We start from the raw sequence: 15546 nt of genomic DNA on the forward strand, positions 1-15546 counted from the left end.
TTTCTTTCCCATGCAAACCAACGTGAGAGAGAGGAAGAAGAAAAGAAGTTTTCTTTTTTTACAATTTGGTCATTCCACCAAAAATTCACCATTTTCACCTAGAAATCAAAAGAATTTCCATAGCTACTAAGAGAGAAAAATGTTAAGGAGTCCATGAAGAGTTAGAATATCAAGTTGGATTCAAGAAATAGAAGCTGGAGGAGAGAGAAAATCAAGTTAAAGATTAGTATCAATAGAACAAGGTAAGTACATCAAGATTTCAATATGTTTTTAAGTTTGTTATTATTGACAAAGCATGGAAATAATGTAATAGTAGAGTTTTCTTACATAAGGTTCTATATTTTTGATATGTTAGTGAAGAGAAAATAAGAGAAAGTGATGAGAAATGGTGTAGAAAAAGAAAATAAGGGTGTTATAACATGGTAATTAATATCTTGCACTAAAACAGTTTTGGACAGCAGCAGTAGTCTAATTTTGAAAAATCATAAAAAATTGTAGAAATATAATTATAGGATGAATAAAATAAGAAATTAAATATTATTAAGTCTAGTTTCTTATAGAAGAAATTATGTAAGCAATGGAATTGTAAATCATGAGATATGATGAATTTTGTGAGACAAGGTCAGAATGATTTCGGGTTCCCCTGTCCTGACTTTGTAAAATCATAAAAAATTGGATAAAAATAATTATGGACTTAAATTTATATATTTAGAATACTGAATGAGTATATTTTCAAGATAAACAAATGGTAACACCATTCAAATTCTGTATGAGGAGATAACTAATTTTTAGTGAAGAAGGGTCACAACTGTCAGACAGCAGAATAAGGGTGACTTTAAAGAATAAACTGTACTTATTGGCTAAACCAAAAATTCTGAAAATTTTATGGAAAGAATATATATGAGTATAGTTTCAGGGAAAACTATCGGATCTTGATTTGGAGTTATATATCTCCAGATATAAATAATCTAGTGATTATGACGCAGATAGATAGCTTGAATATTCATAAAAGTAAATAATAAAAATTATAGATAATGTTACTTAGAAGTGTGTATATACATTAAGGATGTGGAATGGAGAGGAGGAGGAGGAAAAATATGTATGAATATTCATCTAGCATGGCTAATTTGCATATTTTAGGCTCAGGGACTAAATTGAATAAAAGTAAAACTTTATGGGCAATTTTGTAAAAATGTCAGAAGTGACCAAATTGCATGAAATGGATTATTTTATTATTTAAATTATAAAATTGAATGAAATTATTAATTTAGTTTAAGATCGGGGGAAAACAAGTTTTAGGGATTAAATTGAAAAAAGTTGAAATTATGGAAAATTCTGATATTTTATAGAATTCATGGACTGTTATCAATATGTATGAGAATAATAGCTGGAAATAAGGATTAAATTGCAAGAATTTTATTTTCCTAACCCTAAGGATGAAATCGTCATTAATTAAAAGTTTAGGGGCAAAATGGTAATTTTTCCTAGAGCATTAATTAAATGCATTAGAATATGAAATGAATGAAAAGGATGATCAAATTTATTTACAAAGATTCGGACGACTCAAATACGAGACTTGATCGTGGAAAAGAAAAGATATCGGATTAATGAAATTATAAATACAAACAAGCAATGAGGTAAGTTTGTGTAACTTGAATTGTATTTTTAAATACTTGAAATATGTGGCTATGTGATGAAAATATGATTTGAATGTTCAATTCATGATAATTGATGAAATATTGATAATACTCGATATAAATTGAAAATAAATCCCGGTTGAATGGAATGAAATTCGATGTATCATTGGAAAAGGAATTGACTGTAAAAAGGATCTAACCCGGACGGGTGATCCTATTCTGATATAGCCCTCCCGAAGAATACGTGTAAAATCAATTTAGCACGGATGGGTAATCCGAATTAGGGTCTGAATTTAGCCTGGATGGTAATTCAGATCCAAGCTCATTAGAGTAATTGTCGTTGCAGGGGATTTAGCCTGGACTGGTAATCCTGACAATACTCTATGAGTTTATATTACAGGGGATTTAGCCTAGACTGGTAATCTCGCTGTAAGGATGAGGTTCACGGGAGTGTGCTTTCTGAAATAAAATGTGTAAGACCATGGTTGAAAGACACCATGGCAACATGATATGAAATGTGTAAGACCATGGTTGAAAGACACCATGGCAACAGGATATAAAATGTGTAAGACCATGGTTGAAAGATACCATGGCAACATGATATGAAATGTGTAAGACCATGGTTGAAAGAGACCATGACAACAGGATATAAAATGTGTAAGACCATGGTTGAAAGATACCATGGCAACAGGATATAAAATGTGTAAGACCATGGTTGAAAGATACCATGGCAACATGACAGGAATGAATAAGACCATGTTTGAAAGATACCATGGCAATGTAACATGAAATGAACAAGACCATGGTTGAAAGATACCATGACAACCTGATAGAAAATGAGTAAGACCATAGTTGAAAGACACTATGGCATCATGTCAAAGATAAATAAGACTGTGGATGGGAGACGCGATGACATCTATTGAACAATTTATATTCAAGTAATATGTATCAGATGACGAATGGTTATATGAAATGGTTGTGTGAAATGTTTACAAGAACTGGTCATATGGAAATGTATGTACAAAATAGTTGTATGAAATAATTATGAAGATAGATAAACGAAATAAGAATAAGTACATGGAATATAATTTATGTTAAGTTTGATATAAACTTTACGGAATAAATATACATAAAATAAATGGAAATGATGGAGCATGAAATATTGATATAATGAAATGATTGATATATAGTTATGAAGAAACGGTAAGAGAATGATATGTTTCATGATATGTACATATATGATTATCTTTGATATGTTGATACAAGGAAATTATGTAAGTAAAGACAATTATTAAACTCAAGCGTGACATGTCAAGAAAATAAGTATATCAATGTTGAATTTATATGAAATATGTGCAAGTATACTAACAATAATGTTGTTTGACGCTTAGACAAGTGTCAAGCTATTGATTGAATGGTAACATGTTTAATTATAAGAAGCATTGAAATGGTAAGTACTTAGATGAAAATATTTAAGATTTTACGAAATTTTTTATGATCCCGATTTAATTCTGGTTGGTTTTTAATGTATGTTTGGGGCTTCAAGGGCCCAATAGGGAGACGTTATGATTATTTTCAAAATATGAATAATAAATGACTCAGAATTATCTGACAATGTTCAATAAACTCCGGTAATGCCTTGTACCTATTCCGGCAATGGATACGGGTAGGGGGTGTTACAGGTCCAATCGGTGGCTAGACCGGACTAGTCGGGTCATCACTGACCTGGATCGAACTGGCAACAGCTGAACCGGCTCGGGGTGCCTTAAGGGTGTCACACCTGTATCACTAGACATGGCGATACCGGTGGCTGCAACGACAGTGTCCTAGTGGCCGGCGACGGTTGGTCTTAAGTGGTTGAATAGTGGAAGAGTTACTCTTCTACTGAGACTCTACCAAAGAATTTGATTTCAGATTAACTATTCCAAAAATAATATTATTTCAATAGTTTAATATTAAATTACTTATATTAATAGTACTTTATTAATTTAATATTAAATTAAATTAAATGTTTATATTGTAAACAAACATTCTATTATTTTTATAAGATTTAGTATTAAATTTAATCTAATATTTATATTGATAAATATTATATTAATTTAATATTAAAGTGATTAAGTTTAATCATATTTGAACTCTCTAAACTCTCCTTATATAAAAAGAGCTTTGGGTCATTATTTTTCACATGAAAATTTTTTGAAGAAATTATTTTAGAAAATTTTTAGAGATATTTTTTTGATTTACAATTTAACCCAAAAGTTTAGAGAAATTACAAAATTACCCCACTGGTAATTTTTGTGAAAAATTTTATGATTCGAAGCAAACCAACACTCAGCAAACGTAAGCTTGAGGATAACGGAGAAGAATACTTGGTTGAAGCGCTCATCCTAAACAAATCAAAAGTGTACAATTTTGATTAAGTGCTTATTATTTTATATATCACAACTAAGATCTTATTTTGTAAATTTAAAACTTTATTTTCCCTAAATTTATTTTTCACTGCGTTTTTCAAACTCTTTTTTTCCAACAAAATTGTGTGGACCCGAGTGTTGTAAAGATCAGGTGGCCTTCGTCGGCAAGGGAGTGCACTTTCGTGTGGCAAATCATAAGCATTCGGACCGGCCTCCGGTATTCCTATAGGTGTATTGAAGAAACTACTAAAATCATATGTCCCATTATTAGGGTTGGTGGGGTACTACAAAACTGGAGGTGCTGAGTAGAAGATGTCTTCAAAGGAAGGTGGTTACTGTTTGGGATCGAAATGGTATGAGTACATTTTGGAGGTCAAATGTTGGGGCTAGAGATTGAGGTCCAAGACAGGTTGGATTACACCGGACGATGAACCTTGATGATGGCGTGCTTGAGTCGGGCCTCATTGTTGTTGAAACCCTTGCCAACGCTTGTGTGGTGGCACCACCATAAACTGACCAATATATATAAAGGACTTACCGTATGCCATGTACCAACTTTGGCACTCGGGTAAAGGCATGAAACCTCTAACATAGACATGCAAGCGAGGTCGCCTCTCAAGTCGGGTGTTCCACAAATAAAGGTATTGACTATGTACGACAACCCAATTCTTATTGTCCTTACCTCTTTTGTTAACTTAGTGGTCGTCATCAAAGTTTTGTAGAAGGTCCCAAATATGTTGAATGCACCCAAACTGTCTCAAAACCCGGTCAACATTGTGCCACTCGATCGTCAAAAAATTGAGCAACAGGGCGTTGGTTGTCCATACTAGTTGCTATTGGTAGACCCACACTAGAATGTTTGTTGCAACGTCTTCGCCGAATGCAATATGCACAATATCAACAATTTATATAGTTAAATAAATCTGTTTCAAATGTTGCAATAAAAAAAATATTCGTAGTATTTAAATATTGTAATTTCAAAAAAAAAAATTCAGAATAGTATTTTAAGTTGTCCCAGGGTGCGCTTCAATCATTTGGCGGTATACTGGCACTGTCGCCTACCTCGTAATTCTCAAAGTCGTCATCTATCTGAAAAATAATTCACAATTTTTTTATACAATTCGCACGCGCAAAATATAATTATATTGAAACAATTTTAAATTTTTTTTCCACCTATTAATAGGTGGCCACACGGGTGGTTGGTGACTCACGGATGCTAGAAATGGCATTCGGTGTAAAGCCTGAGACAGTAGCAGAAGAAGTCAACTGCTTATGTTCTTTATCTTGTGATTTGTCACGCGACATAGCTCGTAGTACAACATCGCTAAAACTGTTGAGCGCCAACTGTAGGCCCGGGCATTGTTAAGATCTTCCAGTAATGACAAGTACATAATGTGGACTTTATTTTGATTCGAGTTTGACATCAGTACGCCACCTATCAACAGTAGAATATACGCTCGAGCAGTGGAAATAATCTTAGACTTGGTGGGACTGCTCGATAGTGTTTCAAAATTTTCTCTTAACCAAGAAAATTTCAAACTGTTTAATCTTTCATCCTTATCGTCGAGGGGGGATGCATCCAAGTAGTTGGTGGCAAGTGCCCCAAGGATCGGCCACTTTACTATACCCCATGACCTCAAGTCCATCAGTTGAGAGCCCTAGTTGGACCGATACGTCCTCTAGCATTACCGTGTACTCCTGACACGGAAGATAAAATGTGTGGGACTCTGGGCACCATCGTTCTACTAGCGCAGATATTACATCTAACCTTAAGTCAAAAATCTCAATGAATGACGTTATGCTAAACCCGGTGACACCCAAGTATAGTATAATCCTATGGTCGGAAAAATATCCCAGGGCATGGAGTCAAGGCCTCAAAACCTGATACCCATCTTGTACATATAATAAATCCCATGTTTTTTATTTTTCCAAATTTAATTTTCATAACTAACGAATAATTTTTTTTTAAAAAAGAGACGGACTACACAGACAATTTAAAGAAAAATTATATGGTTTTATTTAAAATTGACTTGGACAACATTTACCTGATTGCTAATGAATTCCGCAATGTGGTTGGTAGCTCAGATAAGAGAACTCATTCTAATTTTTGCATTAATATCAAATAAAGTAACACTCACCATAAAAAAATAACAACAAATAATTAAACAAATCATTCAAATTAACAACATGCTAAATTACCTTAAAGCTTTAATCTTAATATATGGGAAAAAAATGCAAAAAAAAAAAAATCTAATGAATGTTGGCCGGCTGGCCAATGGAAGGTGGTGGTGGATGGCCATGGGGAAACCATTAACATATATATAGTGAGGAAGAAAGAAGAAGAAAAAGAGAAAGAAAGAAAAAAGTGAACAATACATTGCGGATAATGGGTCACATCGATTGTCGTGTGATGTGCCCGGTCTTGACTAACATCCAATTTTTTTCTCTTTATTTAATAAAAAAAAGCATAACATTAACAAAACTTTTGTATTCAATTAACGCGTTTGTTTAGGTAATGATGGAAGAATTTCTAACTTAGATAATGATGGAGGAATTTTTGACTTAGGTACCGGTTATGGGAGTGCCAGTATCAGCGTGTACTGTTCATTTTAGGTTATTATTATTATTTTTTAACTTGGATCATTTTCGTAAGTATTAAAAAATTTTGGGTTAATTTAGTAAAAAAGCTGAAATATATATACTTATTTTAAATGAATTTTTGAATTAGAAAATCAGGGTGGTTTGACTTTAATTAATCCGATATATTTTATTAAGTCCATTAATGTTTTTAAGCTTACAGTGTGTTTGGATTTGGTTGAGATATGATGCGTGCAATGCAAGCTACGCAGGTTTCTAATTCCAGTCAGCGGGTAGTATTTCATTTTTCATTTTTATATTAACTTAAATCGTGATGCCCACGTTGTTGGTTACCAAGGAGAGACGCACTTTTTCATTAATATATATTATTTTCATCATTACTTCACTCCTTCGCTTACCTTTTCTTTATTTATCTTCTCTTCTTTAATCAGGGATAAAGCAACTCAATATATATATATATATATAAGAAAAAATAGAAAAACTAACAAGTCGAAACCTGTTGAGGTAGGGAAGTGGATGCGAAGATCCCAATCTTTGACCCATTGACGAACTTCGACGACACGTATCGCTCCACCAATCACACCCCAGTCTTATCCTATCTAACCCTTCTCCTCTCTCGTCCGATCAAAATCCAACGATTAGCAAGCGATGTTTTTTTAAACGAGATTCGAGATGAGATTAGGGAGGGAAGGCAAACGAGCGTGACATTTTGGGATTTCCCTCCTCCTGCTCCCGCCACATAGAAAAAGTAGTAGATTAAAATAAAACAATAATCCTCCTACTTTTTAATTTATTTCTAAAAAACAATATGCTAAAACATAATAAATTTACAAAAAAAAAAAAATTGGTATGAAAATCAAACATGGTTTTGGATTCAAATTTGCTCATCAGCGTGTGTTTTCTAAATAAAATAACTTAAAATTATATTTTACTTTATAAAAATATTAAGTTTTAGATAATTTCATAATTTTGTTAGAATACGATTGGGATTAATACCAACTCAATCAATACTTTAAATAATAATAGAAATTTTAAATGCATAATGAGAAAAAATAGGTTAGATAATTTTTTCTAAATTAAATTAAATTAAATTAAATTAATATTTTAAATAAAATTTAATTTTAAATTTATCAAAAATATTTTAATTAATTTTTAATAAATGATGGTACGAATTGATAATCAGGTAATTAATTCTGATATGAAACAAAATGATATTACTTCATTTATGATAAATGCACAATTTAAATTTCTATAAAAATTAACACAAAGCGATATAACATGTTGAAACCAACATAACTATATCAATAAAAATACTGATTGAATCTTTGATGTTTAGTTGGAATACGGACCTCTTCTCTCGTTACTGAAACTGTTAACTAATCCTATAGTTTCCAAAACGTCTAATTGCCCCTCAATACATTCAATTTTATATATTTAGCCCTCCATTTGTCTAAGATGAAATTAAAATTCAATACAAATCTGACTTCTATTAAATTCAATTATTCACTATTAATAGGACTTTAATTTTCAAATTATATTTTTAATTGTTAAATATCGTATATTCAAATTTTAAAATAAGACATTTAAATTTAACAAAAACTCAATTATAATATTATAAATTAAACTATAATTTTCAAATTTCACAAGTGATAAAATTAAAAATTAAAAAAAAACTAATAATAGAATTAAACCTTTCTAAAATTGTCTTATTTTTCTATAATTTAAAATTTTAAAATATATTTTAGAGCTAAAATAGTAACCAAATTTGACGGATTCCAGTATTTCACCATTTCACCGTTACCACATCTTCGCCTCCTCCTTCTCTAGCAAGAAAATTATCTTTGGCGCTTTTTTTTTTTTTTCATTTCCATTTCTGTTCTCTAGCATTTTAGAAATAAAAGAAAAAAAATCAATAAAAAATAAAACCTCTTCTTCCTCATTTGTCTGTATTGATCAGGGTTCTTTAATTTCTCAACCACTCGCAAATCTAAAAGAAAAATTAAAAAAACAATTTTATTTTGGTCCTAAATTCGAAGAGGTTTTAATTTGTAAGCCAAAAGACTCCTTATTTTGGTAGAATTCTTTTGTTGATTGCGTGGGAGTGAAATCCGAAAGTGGTTTCCGATGGAAATATAAGATCATAATTTGGACTTTGATTATCGCTCAATCCAGGTTTTTCTTGCTTCACCTTATTCTTTTTAAAATATTTCTTTTTTTACTTCTTTTGATTCGTCGCAAACCTTAGTTTTTGGTTAGGCTAGTTTTGAGGGATTTAAAGAAAAAGAATAAAAAAGAATTTGAGATTAGGAAATTTGATATTGATTTTATTTTCCCGGGTGTATACAGAAGTCAGTTACGCCGCCGTTTTTGTTTTCCCTTTTTTGGGGTTTTCAGTTTGATGTTTTGGTATTTTAATGCAAGAAACACTCTGTGAAATTTTTGATGCCTTGTTTTAGTATGCCATCCAAAATCGAGGGTTTTTCTTGTTAGATTAGATCCTCTGCTAAATTACCCCCTTTTTTTTGTTGTTTTAATTTTGATTTTCCATTTTTTTATTAAAAAAAAAAAGAGAGAGAGAAGACAAGTGAGGAGGAAATTTTTTGGGTTTGCATTTTAAGAAAGGTCGTTAGGGTTTTTGGTTAGAATTACCGTAGATATTGAGGAAAGAAAGATTTTGGGAGTTGGTTGTTTGTAGAACAATGGCGTTGAATTTTTCCCATCGGCCTATCTTTCCTGCTAATATGACTGAAGACAATCTGGTTTCTCCTATGAGAATCGCCAATGGGTACCTTGTTGAAGGTATCCCAGAGAGGAATGGAGATGGGTGTTCAAAATCTTGGTTTTCGAATCATGAGCTGGAAGGTTGCTTTGATTATGGAAGAGACAAGAGTGGTGATCGAGGTGGTTCTCAGGAGTCTTCTTCTGATGATATTGTTGATCTTTTGCCGTCTGATCCCTTTGGAATGGATATAACCACTACTTTCACTGCAATTTCTGGTTGGCTTGAGGATTTGGAAATTGATTATGGCCGCTGTGTGAGAGATGAGGTGGGGACTGGTGATGGGAGTTATCAGTTGTTTGCCGGATTGAACTTTATTTGGAACAACGCCATGTGGTTCCAAACCTTCCCTGGAAGCATGGGATTTGAATGTAAGGGCAGTATGTCTGGTGGTTTTGGCGGTTTTTCTCATGCTAAGGAAGGAGATGTCTCTGGTTGTGCTGGCCATGGTTCCCCGCGTAATGTAGAGGATGTTTTGTCTTTTGGGGATGAAGATATGGTTTCGGTTGATCAGGAAAATGAAGAATTTCAGGACTGTGAGGTTCGTGCTGAGGGACATGAAGGAGCTCCTCACGAAGCTCTTATTTTGGCGCTTGGCTATTTGGGTGTGCGGGATCTTTTTGTTATTGAGAATGTTTGCACATCTCTGCGATCTGTAGTTCAGAATGATCCTCTTTTATGGAGGGATATTCACATAAATCCGCCACTGAATGAGAAGATTACAGATGATGTTCTTTTACAAATAACTGGTAGAGGCCAAGGTAGCTTGCATTGCTTGAGCCTGGTTGATTGCCAAAGGATTACTGATGAAGGTCTTAAGCGTGTCATTGAAAATAATCCAAAGCTAATCAAGGTAATTTATTGGTCCAATTTTTTATTCTTCTGTTGGTTTTTTGAATCTGGGTTGAAGCCTTGCTATGTTATAGGTTTATTTGCCCATACCCTTATGCTTAAATATGTTGGTTGGTCTTCATTTGGGTTTATATGTAATAATTATATAAACTGGAATATGGTGGATCATGCATTGATGGTATAGTATGATTTAATATCTTCTTATATTCCAGCAGAGTGAAATTGCGATTTGCTCTTTGATTTTGGTTTTATGTATTGTATGCGATTTGCTCTTTGATTGTTTTCTACAGATTGATTCAAAGAAATTATCAACAGTTATGAATCTAAATCCTAGCAGTAGTTATATGAACTGGAATATGACTGAATATGCGTATTTCAGCAGAGGGATATTACTATATACTCTTTCTTTTATTCATATAGACTAATTGTTTGCTACATGTTGCTTCAAAAGAAACAAATTATAAACAGGTATAAATCTAAATCCCAGTTCCCTACAGGTTTTTAGACATCCGCAAAATGATAAATGTATATTCTCTCATTATATGTGAATATGTCAAACCAAAAATTACTTTTTTCCTAATAGAGGCATGTAAAGAGGAGGATTTCAGTTTACTATGCTTGTATGTTTTATGCTCAAGTAACACGTTTAGGTCCAATGCATTTACTGAGTTGCTTAAACTGGGAGCTGTGCTGGATTAAATATTTTAGCTTCTATTTTGCTAATATGCCAATATTGACTGGTATCGTGCGTCTTGGTTTGCTTTTAAAACTTAATTGGGTAGTTTCATAATTGTTTTTGTTTTCTTTTGGAAATTGGTTTTTAATTAAAGTAGCTTCAATTATGAAATATTTTCCTGCGTCTTTTTACTTGGATTAATTTTTCTTTTTCTTTTTTATTGTAACTTCTAAGCTAACTAAATATTTTTCTTCTTGTAGCTGAGTGTGCCTGGATGCACAAAACTAAGTATTGAGGGTATTTTGAAATGCCTAAGGGCTTTGAAATTTATGGGCTCACAAGGAGTGAAGCAGTTGAGGATTGGCAGTCTCTATGGTGTGACACAAGTGCATCTTGAAGAACTGAAATTCTTGTTGGGTGTGGATGACCAAATTCAGCAGCTCGTGCACAAGCCTCACTTTTATAGCAGAAGAAATGTATATCTCCCTTGTGAAGATGATCGTGCTATTGATATTGAAATGTGCCCAAGATGTGAAAACATGAGGCTCGTTTATGATTGTCCTGCAGAGGGTTGCAAGCGGGAAGGGCATGCTGCTCAGTCATGCAGGGCGTGCATTATTTGTGTATCACGGTGTGCTCAATGTGGTAGGTGCTTAAATGACAGTGAGTATGAGGAGAACTTTTGTTTGGAGTTACTTTGTTCAGATTGTTCAAAGCCACAACTTCCGAAGTGCGGGGTGAGTCAGAATGGAATAATTGGCATGTCCAGTTCGTTCACTCTTCAACAAACTAGCAATGTTCATCTCCATGGCTAGACTGAAATATTTCACATTTTTATGGTTTTGAAATGCTGTTAACATGATGAGTTCCTGATAATTCAAGGCAGCCAGAAAGCAAAATATAAAGAATATGATCTCTCTCCATCTTTCTTGTTGACTTTTTAATCTGCTAAAAGTTTTAGTCTCTTACGGGACTTAGCTTGAATAGCCTTGGGGTTCTCTGAGCTAAAAGGTCAGGAAACTGCACTTTTGCATGTCTTGTCCAAGAAAAACAATCTCGCTTTGGTGATTTCTGTTGGTTCACAGTTTTGGGTTTGCTTATGGATGGTCAAATGCCGAAGTCAAAGAATGAAGGTGGAGAGTTCGACACAGTACGGAAGCACTTTTAAGTATATTAACTTATGTGGTCGATAGTGGACTGAACCATTCTGCTGAGGACTGCGAAATCGTAGCAGCTGAATGCAATATCCGCTCCCTTGATCGTGACTTGTTGACTTAATAATCACAACTTATTTTTAATGTTTCATGTGATGAACTTTTGAATGATACAATGGTACTTGTTTACAGAGAACTTGCTGTCATTGAACTTGTTGGGTTGTATCTGTTATCACTTAGTATGCTGCCTTAAATCGAAGACATGACCATGTTTGCTGTCTACTTTACTAATCTTGGAAATGTGGTGCGTTCTGTAGTTTTTTAATAAGAATTGAACCAATACATGGGAGGAAATCATATGGTTCAGTATGGAATTAAAAGTGCCTCTAGGATGTCGTTCAACCAACATTGGGTGGAAAATATTATTCAGATGCTCAGAGTTTTAGCTTGGGATAATCTATAAAGTTCAACATGACTAACAGATTCAGACGAATCTTGACATTCAGAAAATGGCAGGAAGGAAAACTCAATTACAACAACAAAAAGAAAAAACAATACGTTTTGGCATGTAACCAGACAATAAGAATATCACTTTTATTTTGGCAAAGAAAAATATATATTATTAATAAAGAGTTATTTAGATTTATTGATACCAAAATATAATTGTAGAGGGCCACCCATCTACCCATCTATGTTTCTGTTCATGAAATCCAGTTTATTTCAATGGCAAAAAGTGGCTAAAAAGTACATTTCAATCACGCATCATGACTGTTTTCTCGATTTGCATTTGAAACCCTTGAAAACTAATTTGAAGCCATAACCTCTAAAGAAAGATGAAATTAACAAAAGATATGTAGTTCAATATTTCAATGGCAAAAAGTGGCTAAAAAGTACATTTCAATCACGCATCATGACTGTTTTCTCGATTTGCATTTGAAACCCTTGAAAACTAATTTGAAGCCATAACCTCTAAAGAAAGATGAAATTAACAAAAGATATGTAGTTCAATTACATCACAACCATGCACAAAAAGCACACCCAAAATAATTCTATATCACCCCTTTCATGGCTACGTGAATAGTAGATTCACAGATATCAGCCAAAAGAAGTTTGAAATCACTCTACTGCTCCTCCCATTCGTCGTTCTTGTATGATACAAGTGTGTCAACCTTGTGTATCTGCAGGAATACCACACACAGTCACAATTTAATCAACAAAGGAGGTCAACCTTGTGTTTGCAACATTTAGTATACCTTGGTATCAAACGAATGCAACTTCACCATTTGAGGATTTGCAATCAACTTTGGGTCACTCTCAATCCAAGTGAATGGTACTGCTACATCTTTATCAGTGTATGCTAATACATCAAACACACCTATGAACACACAAAGTAAGATACTACAAAACATCTTGTTCAAGAAGACGACTCAAAGCTATGTTGCTGCTTGTCATTAACACATATTCGGGCATGAAAAAGCTTTTAAAAATTTGAACTCAAATACTGCTCTTACATGGTTCATCAAGGCATGGCAAGTAAGTGATACTTGAAGCAATTTGTCTCATGATTGCCTGTATTTCTCTCATAATTTCTTTGTCACTCTTTTCCCTTGACACACTGCAAAATCAAACACCCAAATCTCCTAGATTTCATATTAACTGAAAAACTATGCCTGTCAAGCAAAAACCTTAAAGAAAAAGAGTATCAACTATTACCCTTTCTCAACCACCTCACTATCTGTTTCAATGCTAAAATTCCACCTCTCCAAGACCTCATTGGTAGCCTTACTCATGATAACCAACACAACCCTTTGTAGCTTCCCAGCTTCCAGCCATTCTTTTTCCAATACAATTAATTCATTTCCAGAATGTGAGAAATGCCCTACAGTTTTATTATAAGAAAACCAACAAAATATCCGAAAACAGGGAAAACATTTTACCAGAAAGCTGGGCTGTCAGGTTGGAAATGAAGGATTTTACACCTTCATCTTGGGTAAGCAACATTGGAAGCCCATATTTCTTCACTTTGGCAAAACTTTCTTCTGGGTAAACCCCTCGATTGTACAAAATGCTAAACAAAAACATAAAATTCTAATCAAACCCTAAACCCTAATTAAGAAAACAAGAAACCCATAAGTATTTATCGATTCATCTTTACCTATTCGCTGCATAACCTGAAAAATGAAACGAACAAAATCAGAGAAAATTTCTCAACAAACCCAGGAAAACAAAAGAAGGGTAAAAGAAAGGTTTATTTGAGAAATCACATACCAAAAAATTCGCTTACGATTGCTGCTGAGCCTCGAAGAGTGATTATATCTTTGGCAACTGTTCTTGACGCCATTCGACTTCTAAGATCAAATTTCCTAGTGTATTTGAAAGGAAAACTTGCCAAAAAAGGAAACAAAAATTCTAAGGTGTGAATTTGCGGTTAATATAGTAGAAAATTAGGGTTTGGCTTGGATGAGAAGAAATTTGAGATAGGAGAAATAATGAAAAAGGGAAGAGAAAAAAGAAGGCAGAGTAACGGCTTGTTTGTTGATGTCCCGTCTTGGAGCCAACGGTAACATTTTAAATTGCGCCTGTAACGGTAAAAAGTGGGTCCGCTCTTTTTATATTTGAAAGTGCGAAGCGTGCGGCCATTTAGGATATTATTATGAAAAATTTATTCAAATCCCCATTACTCACTTTTATTTTATTAACTCATAAAATAAAATACTTAATAATTCCCCAATCTTTATAAGCCTAAGTCTTATCTCCACTTAAATATCTGGTTCCACCCAAAAAACAATGAGTTGCAGTAGTGGCTTTCACTAGGTAATTATATAATTGGCTAGTATGGGATCATTCATTAAAATTATTTTAGGTTTATTTTATAAAAAATAAATTAAGTTTATATACTTATCAAAAATTAGATTTTAATCTTTTCAACAAATAATTAACAATCAAACATCCATTTATAGCTATTAAAATAATGCGTTTAATTAAAATTAATATGAATCATGAAATAATTAATAATCACAAAATTTAAATTTTTTTACAAAAATAAGAGAATTAGGAAAAAGAAAGGTGATTTCTCATTAAGAAAACAAATGTGTTAAAAGGTTGACAATAAATCTATTTCAATAGGATGTTAAAGATTCGTAAAATATAGATATTGATACTATTATATCTTCGAAATGAGATATGGGGGAAAGGGGATTAGGTCTTACTACAACCAGAACGGAATAAATTGAGTAACATTTTTTAAAGGTGAATAGATAATAATATGAGAAGTTGTTTAATGAATAATTTTAATTTCTTATATGTATCCAATAGTACCATTTGATTTTCATGTCAGTGTTTGGAGTTTGCCAAGGAAAATAATAGCTCATAGTTGTTGATGGTTTGTGATGCGAAGGAGCGTGCTCGATTTCTGATTTTTTATGCTATTATTATTATT

General features: G+C 33.1%; 2 protein-coding genes across 2 annotated transcripts; one reads left to right on the forward strand and one right to left on the reverse strand.

The window, feature by feature from the left end:
* The first annotated feature begins 8413 nt into the window (after positions 1 to 8413).
* LOC108461221 (F-box protein SKIP14-like) lies at positions 8414 to 12389 on the forward strand. Its single transcript, XM_017760976.2, has 2 exons — positions 8414 to 10278; positions 11214 to 12389. Exons 1-2 carry the CDS (start codon positions 9346 to 9348, stop codon positions 11766 to 11768), a joined length of 1488 nt encoding a protein of 495 aa, XP_017616465.1. The 5' UTR covers positions 8414 to 9345; the 3' UTR covers positions 11769 to 12389.
* Positions 12390 to 12946: 557 nt separating this feature from the next.
* Positions 12947 to 14676, reverse strand: LOC108462993 (mitotic spindle checkpoint protein MAD2). The gene is made up of 7 exons (XM_017762917.2): positions 14376 to 14676; positions 14263 to 14278; positions 14045 to 14175; positions 13821 to 13941; positions 13619 to 13722; positions 13361 to 13482; positions 12947 to 13285 (listed from the first exon to the last, which is right to left on the reverse strand). The coding sequence occupies exons 1-7, from the start codon at positions 14446 to 14448 to the stop codon at positions 13229 to 13231; spliced, it is 624 nt and encodes a 207-aa protein (XP_017618406.1). The 5' UTR covers positions 14449 to 14676; the 3' UTR covers positions 12947 to 13228.
* Positions 14677 to 15546: the final 870 nt, after the last annotated feature.

The sequence above is a fragment of the Gossypium arboreum genome, chromosome 3, assembly GCF_025698485.1.
Source record: "Gossypium arboreum isolate Shixiya-1 chromosome 3, ASM2569848v2, whole genome shotgun sequence".
NCBI lineage: Eukaryota > Viridiplantae > Streptophyta > Magnoliopsida > Malvales > Malvaceae > Gossypium > Gossypium arboreum.